This window comes from Notechis scutatus, chromosome 4 (genome assembly GCF_049901735.1).
Source record: "Notechis scutatus isolate UNSWTSFEM ecotype Mainland chromosome 4, rNotScu1.2, whole genome shotgun sequence".
Taxonomy (NCBI): Eukaryota; Metazoa; Chordata; class Lepidosauria; order Squamata; family Elapidae; genus Notechis; species Notechis scutatus.
In genome coordinates, this window is record NC_142012.1 from 107149018 (window position 1) to 107166145 (window position 17128).

Genomic DNA, 17128 nt, shown 5'->3' on the forward strand with positions numbered 1-17128 from the left:
TATTGAATTTTTTATTAAAAAAGAGCAACTTTTACCCAAAATCAGGCAAAGCAGGCAGATTGAGTTGCTCACAGAATCACAGATTCATTCAGAGATCTATCTATCTGCCATTGGCTAGCTCAGTCTGTCACATAAAACTTGCTTGCAAGCAAACTCACAAAATTTAACTCACAACACACCATGCATGTAAATATTGATTTTTTTATATATAAAAAAGAGCAACTTTTACCCAAAATCAGGCAAAGCAGGCAGATTGAGTTGCTCACAGAATCATTCAGTGATCTATCTATCTGCCATCGGCTAGCTCAGTCTCTCAAATTTGCTTGCCGTGAGTCTGCATTGAATTTGCTTGCAAGCAGACCTTCAGTTCTAAGGGAGGTTTGGCTGTGCAGAGCCGAAGATCTAAACACTAGCTAGGAAGCAAGAAATCCAACCATTTCCTACTTCCTAGCTAATCTAAATCTCCCAGCACAGCAGAATAGATGATGGTCGCAAAAAGGAAAAATAGCAATTTAGCAGGCAAGTTTACCAGGTAAGGAGTGAGTGGGCGGGGAGGGTTCCCGCAGGCCATGTGGGCGACGCAGCCTTGTGTTTCTGCATAGCCTGGATTAATTGCTTTGTGGGGTGCTCTGGGGGTAAGCTTTCTCCGCGGCCCAGCAAAATTTTCTCACGGCCCACTAGCGGGCCGCTGCCCACTGGTTGGCAACCGCTGCTATATACCAAAGATAAGCAGTGCTGTATTTCTATAAATAGACAAGAAAAACAAAATGCAGCCAAATTTGTCTTTTCTTTTCATAGTACTCTAGACCAGGGATCTCCAACCTTGGCGACTTTAAGCCTGGTGGACTTCAACTCCCAGAATTCCCCAGCCAGCAAAGCTGGCTGGGGAATTCTGGGAGTTGAAGTCTACCAGGCTTAAAGTCGCCAAGGTTGGAGATCCCTGCTCTAGACTATCTTCTTTCTCTTCGTAGTTTGTAGTGTTCACTCAAAATAAAATAAACAGTGAATAGTCTAGATCATCACTGATGCTGGATCCTGACTTGCTTTTTTTCTCATGGGCCTGCCTGTTTATTTATTTAAAAGACTTATTTTTGCAGTCCTTGGAATGAATGCTGATAACTTGGTTGTTTTCATTGACAATGCTGTTTCAATAGAATAAGGGTAAACAATCAGCTTGCACCTATGAGACTCCAGGAAAATATGCTGAAATAATAATGTTTGTAGATAAGGAAGAAGGGGGGGAGGGGTAATGTACTATATCACTTTCAAATTCTAATAAATTTTCAAGTCTTACAGTTTCCTTATTAAGACTCTATATGGCTTGGTTCCTTTTTATTTTTAGAATTTTCTCTTCCAATACAATCAACCAATTCAATGAAATAGTCATGGGAGATAAAGGGTGCAGACCAGTAAGTTGTAATTATGGAATATCTGAGCAAGGTTAGCTTGGTCCTTGATTGTATTTGAAAAGGCTTTGAAGACTCTTCTTTTAAATACTAGTGATAGAGTCAGTTTACCACCTTAATTTTGTTCTTTTACTGGCTTTGAATAATTAGAATAATTTTATGCTCTGCTATTTGTATATCTCATCTATAATCTATAATTAATTAATATAATTAATTATAACATAATAAAATGTATATTATAGTCACAGGCTTTAAGGAAGCTCAAAAGGAGAGTTTTAAATATTTTTTCTTTTAAATTTCAAGTTGATTTCATTGGTTAGTAAATCTATTGCTTAGTAAATAATAATTACAAAGTAATAATAATATATTAAATGTATATGTTCTACAACTCCCATGATTCTGGGATGTATATAATATATACTTTGGGCAATATAAAATATATAAGTGTATGCTGTAAATAAATATCAAACAACATCAAATGCAGTTTTTTCCTCTCTTTTTTTTATAAACCAAGCCTTGTGAAACCAAACATATTTTTATTTATCTGTTGTGAACAGCAAGAATAAAATTGAAAGGAGAATGCACTGAGAAAAAAAGCTAACCATATGTATTATTCACAGTAACCAAGGCCTTGTTTTTTTGAAGTCCAGTCTATAGCTAGCAACTTGAGAGGAAGAGGAATGTTTTCTTCCATGTTGAGGAAAAACATCTTTTGAAGTGCTCTTTAATTCAGATGAATCCTAGTTCTAAATGTATCATCATGTTTAATATATCAGTTAGCTTCTGTCAGAAAGTAAAGTCTCTTTTCAGAAACTAAAGAAGCCATTTCTTTCAAACTTTCAAATTCTTTCCATACTTATTACACATATTATCTGATTAAATATTACATCTGCTTGATCTTGTTCCAGGGCAATAAACTCAATCTTTGATTTTTATTTTGAGTTGGAGAGGGTGCAGGTGACATAATTTAAAATTATTCTCTAATTCTACATCTTAAAACTCAGAAAAAAATGTTCTCAACATAATTATGAAATTATAAGTACACTTAATTTTGCATTTTTCATTATATATTTTAAACTTTACACTTCTTACAAGAACAGCTATTAACTGAAACAATTAACTGATCAGCTTTTAACACTTTTGTCCCAATCAGTATTTCTGTTCTACATAAATATGTACAGCAAAATATCTGTGAAAAATGTTACATAGGTCTACAGAAATCAGATTGCTACTTTTTGCTGTCTCATTTTCCCCTGCAAAATCCAGCTGGATTTTGAATCCTAATCCTACATAATTTTTTCACATGTATTTTTTCACAGATATTGTTCCAAGGGGAAAAACTTTATGTCGAAATCGGACCTTGACTATGTAATGAAAGCTTCTTCTCATTTGTTGAGACTTGACCCATTAAAGTAAGTCTTCTACTATAAGTGCTATTGGACTGTTATAAATAATAAACTATTTCATCCTAGTTCACGTATTAGAGATAATAAGTCCATTATGTATAAGAGAACTACTAATATAAGACTGTCTTAAACAACTAAGGGAAAATATAAAACTGAATACAATTACTGTTAAAAAATCAAAAAGGATTGCTGAATTTTGCACAAAATTCAGTACAATACACTAGTTATAATTCACTGGAAAATGACATAGTATATTGCTAAATTATACACTAGTTCCTTTTTGCACAACTTTACTGAACCAGGAAGAACCCAATTCGGATATTAAGGTATAACATGCACACATTCAATAGTATACTCCGAGATATACAGCATGGACTGATTGTATTTCTCCATGTTTTCAGTTGATTGTGACAGCTAGGCTCAGGGATATGGGTAGCCCATCAAATCTTAGTAAATTGTTCCTTGTTTTTAGTGAGAATCTATCCTATAATACTGTTTGACTATCTGGATAGAGAGAGGGGGGAATTATTTGCTGAAAAATCCTGAAAGGCACATACCAAATATTGGATCCAAAATTCCAAAAGAAAAAAATGCTCTTCAAAAAAATAAAAACTGGAAGATGAAAGCTACAAGCTGATGTATGTTTAATAAATATTTATTATACATCAATAAGAAATAGTGAGCGGAGGTTACATTGTGTTTATTTTTTTCTCCTTCCTTTGCTTTCACTCATTTTTACATTTAATGACATAAAGATACATATACAGAAAATGCTTTTTAACATACTAAAGTCAAGACCTCTTTTCCACAAAGTAGCCTGACTATAATTCTGTAGATGTGTTTTTAATAATTTTTTCATGAATGTAGATATTTTAAAGTTTCTTAGAACTTGCAACAATTCACCATTCTAGACTGTAAATAGTGCAAGTATATTTTGACATATTGTTGTCAAGATATAACTACCATACAAGTTCATTTTCTGTTGACTTTTGCCTCCAATGGCCACTTGTTTGACTGTTCTTTCAGTTATGCTCTCCCTTTTATTTTTAAAATGAACCTTTGTCTTAGGAGTTTATTTCTCATGGGAAAAAGCAGAACTTTAAAAAAAATGCTATTGTTTCAAAACAGATCTTCCCAGAAAACATTTATTATCCTTGTACTATAGAAAATATTATTGAATGTTTTAGAGGCTTTAATGAACTAGTTAGCACATGTCTCAGAATATTTAAACCAAGAAATCATTCAGTTCTGTATATCAGTCTGAAAATCTGAGTATTGGCTTGCCTAACTTAAGCTAACTACCTCATTACACCCCCACTATCTTTTCTAAGAACTATACCCATATCATTGTAGTTAAACATGCAAATATTTTAATTAATTGCTGATAGATGCTACATGAGCACATGTGTGCCCTAAAACACCTTTTTTCCTTCAAAGTTCATGTTTGTTCAAGCCAAATCTATATCATATGTTTACTGTGAGACAAAAATGATCTCCTTGACAGGATACAAGTGTAATCAATATACCATATTCTCATAAATAGATCTGAGAACAAATACTGCTAGCAGGAATGCAAGATAGAAATTTGTTCCATGAAATTAATGAAGTAGTTTGGAACTACAATTCAGGTTCCGTAAACTTGCCATCTTGACCTATATTTTACTTATTATTGTTTCAAATGAAAACTTACTTTATACATTCCAGATCTGATTAATTTTTATGGTCCAAGGTTTTCTTAGCAATGATTTTCAAAATTTGAGAATCTCTACTTTGTTTCTATAATTCTTTCTCAGTGTCCAGCTTTCATAGCTGTACATTAGCATTAGAAAGCTTTGAATATTTTGATCTTTATCTTTTTCGTCATGCTCTTATTTAACCCCTCTTCCCTAGAATTAATTTCCTCTTTACTTCTCCCACACAAAGTTCATCTTTACTCATGAGGCCAAGAAAACAGTTTTACCATCTTCTTTGCCATTACTTTTGTCTTAACATTTAACATTAAGCTATATTTGTACTTTGATTATGACCTCTTCTAAGTTACTTTCAGCTAATGAAATGGTGTTACCTACAAATTTTAAATAGTTAATATTGCAGCCTCTAATTTTGACTCTGTCTACTATTTCTACTAATCTTTCCATTCCTAAAAGTGTATTTATTGTAATAATTTAACACAGATGTACCTTGGTACTCAACTGCTTTGAAGTTCATTGAATTTGATACTCAACACATTTTGATGTGAAAATTTTGTCCAGGTACTCATTGTTTGGTAGTTAACATGCAAGCTAGAACTTGTTGATGTCAGCTGCCTTTGACTCACTACATTATTCCTTATGAGAAAAATTTGTTTGGTACTCATCTTTTTTGTTATTCATTGCACCTTCCAGAACCGATTAATGATGAGTACCCAGGTACCACTGTATATAGTATAAATTTGGGGCAATATATATATGGTTTCACCATTACACTTTCTCTATCTCAATACTTCCCTCCTCCCAAATTGGTTCTTACAGTTACAATGCAGCTCTTTAAGTAAGAGAATTTTTAAATTCCAAATAAGTAAATATCATGTTTATAGGCAATCTAGAAATATATATAGTATGTGCACCTGCGTACACAGAATCATTGGATAATTTAATAGACAATATATGATGTCCTGGAATAATGTTGTCAAATATTTATCCAGTGTTTGAAATATCCCAGGAAATACATTGATTCTGCTGAACATTAATAGGATTTCAGATTTTACATGAATTCTAACAGTGCATTCTGATTTCAGCTGAGCATGAATAGGATTTTTAACTCCTATTCTCAGGATGAAGGAGAGAATAGCCCTGTTACTAAACTGGTTATTTTATCAAGGGACAACCTATTGTTCATTAGTGTCCCAATATACTCATCCAATTTCTTGCTCATCTTTATCTATATACTACCGTGTTTCTCATATAATAAGGCCGGGTCTTTTTTTTTTTTTTTGAACCCCGAAAAAATGGCTAGGCCATCTTTTCAGGGGTGACTTAATTCCCCCCCCCTTGCATCTTCGGGCGGGCGGTGATGGCTTGGATGTTGACCTCGGCGTTGGTGGGGCACTTCGTATCGGGGTCAATGCAGGCAGCACCATATCCGGGTGTGCAACAAAAGTACTTCCTAACGGCAAGCCCCCCCCCCCCACCATTCCCCCATTTTGCATGTTTTAATATAGGCCTTAATTTGGGGGGAGTGGCTTAATTTCATTTCATGCCTATAAAACATGCTGGGACTTCCTATTGGGGGAGGCCGTATTGTTGGAGAAACAGGGTACTATGCATTGGCTACTTTTTCCGTATGTGTGTGTGCATATGAGAAATGTATAGTAGAGATTTTGGAGGGGATTTGCTCATACATCTCCTAACTTTTTAAAGAACAAGCTTTTAACTAAAATGTGAGGAGCTGGGGACACACTATAAAAATGTTTGAGCTAAGGTTTAATGTATTGTTATTCTTACCCTATCTTGTTTTTAAATCTGATTGAGTATTCTCCCATTTTTCAGTTGTCTAATTTACCCCATGGCATAACTCAGACTTAACATTCCATGGCACTACTGAAGATGCATATACCTCTCTTATATAATTTGATGTTTTTCCATAAGCATAATCTACTAGTTAGGAACTTGAAATTTTCATTTGGAATTGAAATGAATGTATATTTGTTCTTTATTTCTCTGGAAGTATAATCCAGTGAAGCATAAAACAGTGGCTATATGCTCTTAACAAGAAGTCTGTCCCCAATATTTCTCAAGGAAAAAAATATAATTTCCAAAATTTAGAGAAATTTGACATTGGCAATATGCTACAGTACTTTGAATCCAGAACAGTTTTTTTTTCCTTGAGTCATATAAAGTATACTTAAATCTTGGTGGAAAAAAATCTTGATTTTTAGTTTATATACAGTATCTTAGGCTATGTTGCCATTGTGAATTCTAATATCAGAGTAGAGATCTGTGGTATACCATAAATAACTGAACAGACCAGATATCTTTTAATTTCAGACTGAAGGTCACATGGGCCACTAGATGGCGAAAATGAGCATAAACTAAAGAAATTACTACTGTAATGAGAATTCACTGAACTTCTCTTAAATGAGACACTGCAAAACTATTGTAGGTTTTATTCTTAATCATTTGGAATACTGATTAATTATTGGGACATGGAAACAGACTACATTTGTTTAGAGAATACACTTAGCCAAAAGTCAAAGTTTTCTATTGCCTTTAGTCTGGAAGAAGTAATCATTGAGCCAAAATAGAAATAGAAACCACTGTGTAATTAATGCTGAAAGGAGCTTGGTCAGAAATGAACATTAGTGTAAACATTTTCTATCATATAGTTCAAATATTTGGTATCTAAAATTATTAGAACTTACAGGTAGTCCTCGGCTTACAACCATTCATTTAGTGACCAACAACAATGAAAAAGTGACTTATGACAGGTTTTCACACTTACAACCATTGCACATCTCCATGGACATATGATCAAAATTCAGATGCTTGGCAACCGATTCATATTTATGAAGATTACAGTATCTCAGGTCATGTGATCACCTTTTGCGATCTTTGGATGAGGAAAGTCAATCGGGAAGCCACTTTTCAACCATGTTACTAATGTAACAACTGTGGCATGAAAGGTCATAAAATGGGACAAAACTCACTTAACAATTGTCTCAGTGTTCTGACCTAAACCTGGTTCCAAGAGAGTAAACACAAAACAAAGGTAACAGCACCTTTTACTGTTTCATTCACTAATCCTGTTTCTTCACAGATAAAAGGCTGCTTCCAACTAATTAGCTCCAACAAGAAAGAGCCTTGCAAGTTTTTGCAAGGCTGCCAAAAACAACAGATAAAGTTCCTAAACAATAAATCAAAGAGTCTCCAAACCACCAACTCAGATATTCTAACGTCTACCAGGCTCGAGTATCACACTTCATTGGCTCCTGCAAAGAACTGCAGTTTCTCAGCTGGCTTTTATTTTCTCGGGGAGGAGCCATTACCTTCCAGCCTTACTCCTGAGTTGCCTGTGTTTCTGCAGCTGCCCTTTCCTTCCAAAAACCCTACGCGCACGTGCGCTGGGCACGGGCTCCTCGGGGGCCTCTTCATCACTGCTGCCAGCCTCCACAATCTCCAAAGTCAGCATTCCACTCCCTGATGGTACTGGCCCCAGCTCTGCATCACACGCAGGCCCCTCATCTGACTCCTCGCCATCCGCACCTGCTGCTGGCGAACCACAACAGATAGTAACAGAAATTTTGGGCTCAATTGTGGTCAGAAGTCAAGGACCATCATACCTATTTTTGAAACTGGAGTTGCTCCAGAGTAGTTTCCCATTAAGGAATAGATCTGGTAGCTGAAGCATCAAACTAAATTCCCACGTTCAGATATGATGTGTCAAAATAAACTTAGTGGGGGGGGGGGGGACGGGACAAAAGCAATCAATACATCTTTAAAGATATCCTAACCAGAAAACTTGGCAGAGAAGTGGTTAGACATTTAGTCAACAAAAGAATAAAAAAATATTCAAGATGGTTATAGAAGCAAGAGAAAAAGTGAATAAATTGTACACAGAACACTTTATTACCAGAGGTAGACAGCCAGCAAACATAACTTTGCCTTACCCCTCATCAAAGGTTCTTGAGTAAACTTAGCAGTTGAGACAAGAGGACCTATTTTATGGATTCATTGATTGATTTTTTCAAAATGGCTGCACACATGGATGCAGCGGCTAACTGCTCCTTCTTTCAATGTATGGTGTGTATGATTCTGTGTGTGTTTTGGATCCTTTCCTTGATTGAATCCTGTGGGGCAAGGAGCATCTATAGTCGGCAAGCCTTGTTACAAATCGGACTGGCTGTGAATGTGAAAAGGCTATTAAGGACAATTTTATACATTCTCATAACATACCGAAGGAGGCAGCTAGGCCCCTGGGGGAGCCATGGATCACTATCCCTGTGGGAAGGAGGAAGAGGTGGAGAAAGAAGAACAGGAAGAGAGGATGCCATGCTGGGGTTGTCTTTAGGCTGAATAAGTTTCCACACAAGCCTTCAATTCCAAGTATATTTCTTACCAGTGAAAGATCTCTGACTAACAAAATGGATGAATTAAGGCTACAGATTGCAAAGACTAAATTCATCAAGAACTGCTGTGTTTTGCTAATCACAGAAACTTGGCTTCATTCATTCATTCCAGATGCAGCTGTTGAGCTGGAAGGCTACCATAGCTCAGCGGCAGGACAGGAGTAGAGATTCTGACAAGATCAAAGGGGGAGGTTTAAGCCTTTATGTGAACAAAAGCTGGTGTATCAATACAAAGACTGTAGACAGCCACTGCTTCATGGATCTGGAGTATATAACTCTTAAATGTAGACCCATATATCTTCTGTGGGAATTCAGCATGGTTTTGATTACTGCAGTTTATATCCCACCTGATGCCAATAGCTTTGGATTCTTGTATAACATTGTTAGTAATCAGCAGAATAAGTATCCTGATGCTGTGCATATCATAGCGGGGGACTTTAATCAAGCTGATTTAAAAGAAGTTCTCCCTAAATTCTATCAGCATGATAAGTGTGCTACTAGAGGAGCAAACATATTGGACAAAGTATATACCAACATCAAACATGGCTATAAGGTTATACAATTACCACATTTGGGACAATCAGACCATATGTCACTGCTTTTAGCACCAGCATACATCCCTCTTAGGAGACGGGCTCCACCTATAATAAAGACAGTGAAATCTTGGCCAGAAGATGCTTCCCAACAAGATGTTTTGGGAACACAAATTGGGACATCTTTTACCACCCTGACCTAGAAGAGCACATTGCAATTGTTCTGTGCTATATCAAACACTGCACAGATACTGTGGATAAATGTATTAGGATCTATCCCAATCAGAAACCCTGGATGACCAAGGAAGTCCAGCGCCTCTTGTGTGAGAGGACCAAGGCCTTTAGGTCCGGTGATGGGGCAAGATACAGTGTTGCCAGAGCTAATCTGAAGAAAGATATTCAGAAGGCCAAGACTGATTATAAGAGGAAGATTGAGGATAATTTTTATAGCAATAACATGAGGCAGGTGTGGTGAGAGATTCAACAAATTACAAACCATCAACCGACCAATGTCATCCCTTCTGAGGAGGATGCTTCATTGGCAGAGGAACTGAATCATTTCTTTGCTCGCTTTGAAGTGGAGACATAAGATACAGATAAAATACAACTACTAACCAATTGTAGCCCCCACCTCATTGTGGAGGAACAGGAGGTGAGGAGCATTCTGAGGGCTGTGGACCCTAGAAAGGCTGCGAGTCCTGACGGTATCTCTGGCCTAGTGCTTAAAGACTGTGCTGATCAGTTGGCAGGAGTCTTTACCAGGATCTTCAATTGGTATTTATCCCAGTCCACTATTCCATCTTGTTTGAAGGTTTCCACCATTGTTCCGCTGCCAAAGAAGTTCCCTATCAATAACCTCAATGATTACAGACCAGCGGCACTCACTCCTATCATCATGAAGTGCTTTGAGAAATTGGTCTGCCAGCACATCATTTCTGGTCTTCCGCATACATTTGATAAACACCAGTTTGCATACAGAAAAAATAGATCTACAGAGGATGCTATAGCCATCACTCTTCACACTGCTCTGACTCATCTAGAACAGCGGGGGCGCTATGTGAGGATGCTCTTTGTGGATTTTAGTTCTTTGTTTAACACAATTCTTCCACATAGACTAGTGACTAAACTTCTGGACCTTGGGCGTTCTAATTCAATCTGTGTTTGGATTATGGATTTCCTGTCTAGTCGCTCACAGAGGGTCAGATTAGGTAATCGTACCTCTTCAACCCTTATTTGTACACCACAGGATTGTGTGTTAAGTCCCTTACTCTATACTCTTGATATGCGTGACTGCATTCCCACTCACGCTAGTAATACTGTTGCTAAATTTGCAGATGATACAACAGTGGTAGGACTTACCTCCGGGGGGGATGAGTCTGCCTACTGAGATGAGGTGGACCAGTTGCTTTCATGGTGTGGAGACTATAACTTGGTCCTCAACACCAATAAGACCAAGGAGCTTATATGGATTATAGAAGGAACAGATCAGACATCCAGCCCTTGCTTATCAATGGAAACCAAGTGGAGCAAGTGGCTAGTTTTAAGTTTCTGGGTGTTACCCTAAAAGAGGACCTGACCTGGGGTGTCCACATTGCAGTCCTGGTCAGATTATACTACCTGAGACTTCTCAGAAAACAACTGAATGAAAAACTGCTGGTGACCTTCTACTGCTGCACCATAGAGAGCATTTTAACATACTGCACCTCTGTATGGTTTGCCAATTGCACAGTGGCAGATAGGAAAGCACTCCAGAGGGTTAACGTCATTGCCCAGAAGATCATTGGTTGCCGTGTCCCCTCTTTGGAAGAGTTTTATAGCTCCCGCTGCCTTAAGAAAGTTCAAAATGATCCATCTCATCCTGGGCACCCTTTTTTTTTTTTGAACTATTACCATCTGGCAGATGGTACAGAATAATAAAAACAAGGACAAATAGGCTGAAAAACAGCTTCTATCCCAGGGCAGTAGCTCTTTTGAATTCTGCTGTATAGTGCAGTGTTGCTGCTAGAGAGTCCAGCCCCACCCTTACTTCATCTGGTTCTGGTAAGGTATGTTGGTGTTTAACGTTCTGTTTGGCTTCCAGAGACACTCACTTAAGTCTGTCAAGTATCTTTGCCAAAGCTGGGGAGACTCCCAGAGGCAGACTCAGCTCTATGACATCTTCAGGAGGAGTCTAACCCATCCTGGATTCTCTAGCAGCGTAGATAGAAAGGGTGTTCTCAGATCATTATACCAATGCCCATTCTAATCTTTTTCAATCTTTTTAGAGGTATTCCAGTTATAAACCTGAATAAAGCAAGGACCAACCTCAGAACTCACAAACACAATAGTACTATGCTAATTCAGTAATGAAAAGACAGTAAAGATTTGTTTATATCCCATTTCTATCCTGCCATACAATAAACGATCAGGAAGTTTAAATAACAAAAGTAAAATCAATCACATCAATACTAACACAGTAATATATTACATAAGCAGTCCAGATCCACCAACTGTTAAAAAAACATTAATAGTTTTCCCAAAAGCAGGCAAAATTGGTTGCCCTTTACCTCATGATATCTTATAACATATACTGATTTATTTAATGTAAGATATTTTATAACATTTATTTATTTTATATACAATATATAATTGCCCATCTTATAACAAAGTATAACAATCATGGGTCATGCTGAAGTGTTCCTCCAGACCTCTCTCCTTTTACCTTACAAGGGATAAAATGTTTAGCAACATTTCTAAGATGGGCACATAGGTAAAGCTGATCCTAATAGGAAGGATAATTCTGAGAACTTGTGGTTCCAAGCCACAAAGGGCTTTAAAGATTAAAAACCATAACTCTAAATAAGGCACTATTGAAACCAGTGCTGCATAGTAGAAGACTGCTTTTATTATAACCGCTGTAGTCCTGCAAGTCTTAATGTGTTTTCTCCTTTCTCACCTTATCTGAATTAGGGAGGGGCTTTTCTGGTATGGTTTCTCAGATTAGTTTTTTGGCCCAGGCTCAAACCCTGCTTATCTAACTATTGCATTGGTAGGACCTCTTCGCTCCTGCCTTTAAGGCCATTTCCTGTGGCCTATATAATAATCAATGCAGTGACCTCAACAAAAGTGTAACATTACTAAATCCACTTCATGTTGCTAGCAATCAGGTCATTATAATTTGAACCCATTACAACTAAATAATTTTCAATGGACTCATGTACATTGCTTTAATCTACTTGCAAGTTGATAAAAATTCATTGATACATGGTAATCTAGGTCAGAAAGGCCAGCTAGAGCGCTAATGAAAATGTGTAAAAACCCTCATAATCAGGTTTCAACCTTATATTTTAAGAATAATAATCCATGTCCAAGCCCCCTGGTTGCATACGTGCTTCTTCAGAGGAGTGTAACCCTATCTGCAGCCAACTTTGGGACAGTTCAAGTTAGAACCTTCATCTAAAACTTGACATCAGTTCTAAAATTAGCTCTAGACAGGACTGCACTCCTCTTAAGGACAGGATATGCAACCTGGGAGATTTGAGATATTCACCTCTTATTCACCTCTGTCTTACAAGGATTTAATATGAGCTTGTTTTGTCCCATTTAGCCCCTCACAGCCTCCAAATACTGAGTCAGTGGTTCCATAGCTTGCCTAGAGCTGACTGAAGTTGTGTTGTACAGTTCATCATCATCATCATCGTCAATCATCATCACTCTGCTGATATCTCATCCAGCTCCTAGCAATTTCATGAAGATGCTGTGTTTGGGCTGGAGATTTGCTTGCATAGGAGGATTTAGTTCCCCTTTCTCTTGTAGTCCTACTAGAGCATATAAAATAATCTAAGTGGTGGGGGAAGGAACTCTCCAGAGGAAATTTTGAGAGCAAGAATGAGTTACATATGATTGCTATTGCCTTGTAAACAGAATCAACTTCTGCTGATATATTACTAAATGCCACACAAAGTCTTACATTTTATTTTGCTTTAAATTGAGCTATATTGTGATCTTGCATTTTGCTATATAAATAAAACTGATAAAGGAGTCCTGAAAACCAGCTCCTACAGTGTTATCCACTAACCTATGTAATCTTCAGATAACAGGAATAATATTAAGTGTCACCTTATTTTGACACTATTACAAACAGGACGCATGAAAACATTCATGAGATGTGTATCTCAATAGCCTAATATGGCAATTAAATATGATAAAAAGTAAAGTGAAATTTAAAACAACTATCCGGATTTTCAAACATTTACACTGTACAAAATGGATCCCAATTTCATTAGAGTGGATGTGTGACATTGTGTGTATGGTATACAAAATTATGTAGTTTTTCTCCAAATCCAATAAACTGAAAATAAGTTATGTATAAGTAATATTTTCTAAAATGTATTCAGATTTATTCCATAGTTGCTGATGTATCATTCATGATTGATTTACAAAGCAATACAGTGGTCAAATATAATAAAACTAGAGTTTTAGAATGATTTTTGATACTTTTCCTTCCTTCTTTTGTTGGCAGAGTATTTCATTTTGAATAATGTGGATTTTAGAGATGCATTTATTTTGTATACACATTTTAGGACAAAATATTCATTTATCTATGAAAGAGCAAATGTTTATGGTTGCTTTCAGTTTATATTCTGATCTATCTTCTTAATCTTTATATGTGTACAAATTGAAATCTATAAATACACTGAATCATCAATTAGAAGAATTTATAGCCAAAGTAAATATTCCTATTGGGAATGGAATTTCACATTTTTATAAAATCTTTTTTTTAAATGGCAATATGTGGCAGTAGTAACCATTCTGCTTACTCTAGTACAGAGTCAGTGTTAACTATGTAATTCACCAAAGTTGTTTTGCATATTTTTTCAATCCCACCTTTATAATTTCTACAAATAACTCACAGCAGGAATACCTAATATTCCTTCCTTTTCCTATTTTTCCCACAACAACAGCCCTGTGAAGTGGGTTGGGCCGGCGGAGCGTGACTGGCCTAAAACAGGACTAGTAGTCAGTCTCCTGGTTTCTAGCCTGGTAGAACGAACTGCAGCTATAGAAATCATTCTGTTGAAATGGAAGATACCTTTAAAAACTTTGCTAATGCTTTGCATTGAAATACTGCACTCAGTCAAGACTACTGTCTTCTGGTTTAGAATAACAAATGATTGCTTATTCTGGTACATTACTCTGAATAGTGATGTTTACCATCACCTTCTAAGTATCACTCAGTAATATCACTTAAATACAGATAGGCCTCTATCCACAATTTCAATTTGGAATTTAGATTGTAAATTGTTGCAAGTGTTAAGCTTTCTCAGACATGATTATTCAACAGACAAAGAGAAAACTGCCTGCCAAAGGGGGATAGACAGCTGCTTCCATATGCAGAAGGGGACTGAAGCACTGGGCTGGAGGAAATTTTGTCTCCAGTTTCTTTTCTCCCTTCCAGAGCTGCAATTTTCTTCTTGCCTGCCAGAGAGACTCCAACCCACACAAGCGAAGGGTCAGGCAGGCAGGCCTTTTACTCAAGCACAGTGGCTGAAATTAAACCTGTCTCAAAATCCAACCATGGATTTCAAGACAGACTTTTTCAGCCAGGAACCAGATAGCAGTTTATGGTCTCACCTGTGGGTTTTTCCTGTTGACTTTCTGGGAAACCAGGTAGGGAAGATTGCAAAAGGCTTTTGGCAACCTGCTATAAGTGTGAGTGGGTTGACAAAGGCCATATCGCAATCACATAACAAACTGCTGCAACAGCTGTAAGTTCAGGCACAGATCATATGTCCCTTCATTTTGAACTGTGACTGAACAAATGGTTGTTAAATGAGGACTACCTGCAATTTTTTTCTAAGTGTCCAGATGCTAACTAAAAACATTTAAATAATTCTATTTTTCCAACCCATACAAGATAAGAGATAGCAATATTTATAATCATAGTTAAAATGAGATGTTTACTGTAGCAAATTGTAATTATAACTAAATAAATCATAACCTAGGGTTTAGCGTTACTGATCCCAAAGTGGGATTGTTATGATATTTACTAGAATCCAATTGGACAAAAAAGTTTTCATTTATGTAATTAGGGTGTTATTAATTACTGCATTTGGGCAGGAGCTTTTAGTCACAGCTAATGAAATAAAATCTCTGAACAGCTAAGAATTAATTCAGCTGATAACATATTTCTGAAGGTTGAAACTTCTTTCAAACTGCTGTATAAGTTATACCATTAATATTATCACTCTAACCTTTGAAAATAAAGTAATTTCGGTTTAAATTAATTTGGCTAGGATTCAATAGAATATGTTGCACAACCATTTCTTCTTGGGTAAGACCTAAGTGACTGTAATTACATTGTTCAGTTTCTGGCTAATTACTGATAAAGTCTGAGAAAATATTGGTCTAAAAGTTTATTAGCCAGACAAAGTTATTGGAAACTTCCATATATTAAACATATTATAATGCACAGCAGTAAAGTTTCAGTAAATGTTCTTAAGTTCAGGTGTCCAGGAAAAGCAAAAAGAGCCCTAAGCTCTTTCAGAAACAGTCCTGAATATGAAAGTTTATTCTTGGCCAAAATGGGGATTTCATCAGAGACAGTTTTTTTATGACAAGTATGCTTTTTATTCAGATAACTGTTCATTGAAAATGACATTTCAATTTGCTAGATGTGACTCAGAAAGCCTTGTCACTGGGCCAGCTTCTGAAAGAAATAATCCTATCCTGGGCCTAGTTCTTCACACAATATAAATTGTTGTACTAAAAGACCACGGAAAGACTATTTTCCTACAATTCAGACTCAGTTCTTTTTCAACTAGCTGTACAATTATATATAAAAAGGAAAGGCTGGTATTTCTGGCCCATTATAATTCTAAGGGAAGCTGTTCCTTTTTAAAGAACTAAAGCTACATTTGCATGAATTCTTGTATACCTCTTTCAGAACATTAAAAGAACATATAAAAACCTCATGTTAATCGGGAATAGCTATCCATTAAGCCTCATATCGGTTAAATCATAATTTATATAATAGGCCATCAGTGTTATGTCACTTTATAATTATGTAAACAATTTAAGTTCATCCAATTGTCAGTTGTGATGTTATGATAAAAATTGTCATGAATCATCCAGATTAATTTGACTAAAGCACACGGGTGTATGGGGTACCTGGAAATTTTGCTGCTTGTTTCTGAAGTCTTGTTTCTGTCAAATAGAAAGTTCAATGGATTTAGGAAAATGATAGCATGATACCTGATATTGTGAGCTATTAATGGGAATTCCTGGAGCTGGTTAGTTTGAGGTTATAGCAATAGCAATAGCATTTAAACTTATATACCGCTTTACAGTACTTTACAGCACTCTCTAAGAGGTTTACAGAGTCAGCAAGTTACCTCCAACAATCTGGGTCCTCATTTTACCAACTTTGTGTCAACCTTGAGCCTGGTGAGATTTGAACTGCCAAATTACAGGCAGCTGGCAGGCAGCAGAAGTAGCCTGCAGTACTGCACTTTAACCACTGCGCCACCACAACTTACCAGTCATCTGAAAGGTTTGGCCTTAAGCCATACAATATCTTTGGAATGTAAAACATGCAGAAGATCTTTGGTACAGCATTAATGCATCTTCAGTTAGAATTAGAAAATATTTATCTGATTAAACTAGTCTGTGACCATAATAAGATAATCTGAATGTATCTGA

At 36.5% G+C, this 17128-nt stretch overlaps 2 protein-coding genes across 6 annotated transcripts in view; one reads left to right on the forward strand and one right to left on the reverse strand.

Annotated features, from left to right (window-relative positions):
- The window catches only part of DOCK1 (dedicator of cytokinesis 1), a 414443-nt gene that overhangs the window by 227904 nt on the left and 169411 nt on the right, over positions 1 to 17128 (reverse strand). The window lies entirely within an intron of this gene.
- Positions 1 to 17128, forward strand: part of INSYN2A (inhibitory synaptic factor 2A) — a 56720-nt gene that overhangs the window by 23064 nt on the left and 16528 nt on the right. The window contains exons 4-5 of one of the 3 annotated variants that reach the window (XM_087964322.1): positions 2726 to 2818; positions 13035 to 13200. The exons of 1 other annotated variant lie outside the window; for it this stretch is intronic. In XM_087964322.1, the coding sequence (XP_087820448.1) occupies positions 2726 to 2818; positions 13035 to 13074 (133 nt within the window). In that variant the 3' untranslated portion in view covers positions 13075 to 13200. Of the gene's footprint in view, positions 1 to 2725; positions 2819 to 13034; positions 13201 to 17128 lie in introns of those variants that run through there. One more of the 3 variants, XM_087964321.1, reaches the window with a different exon arrangement.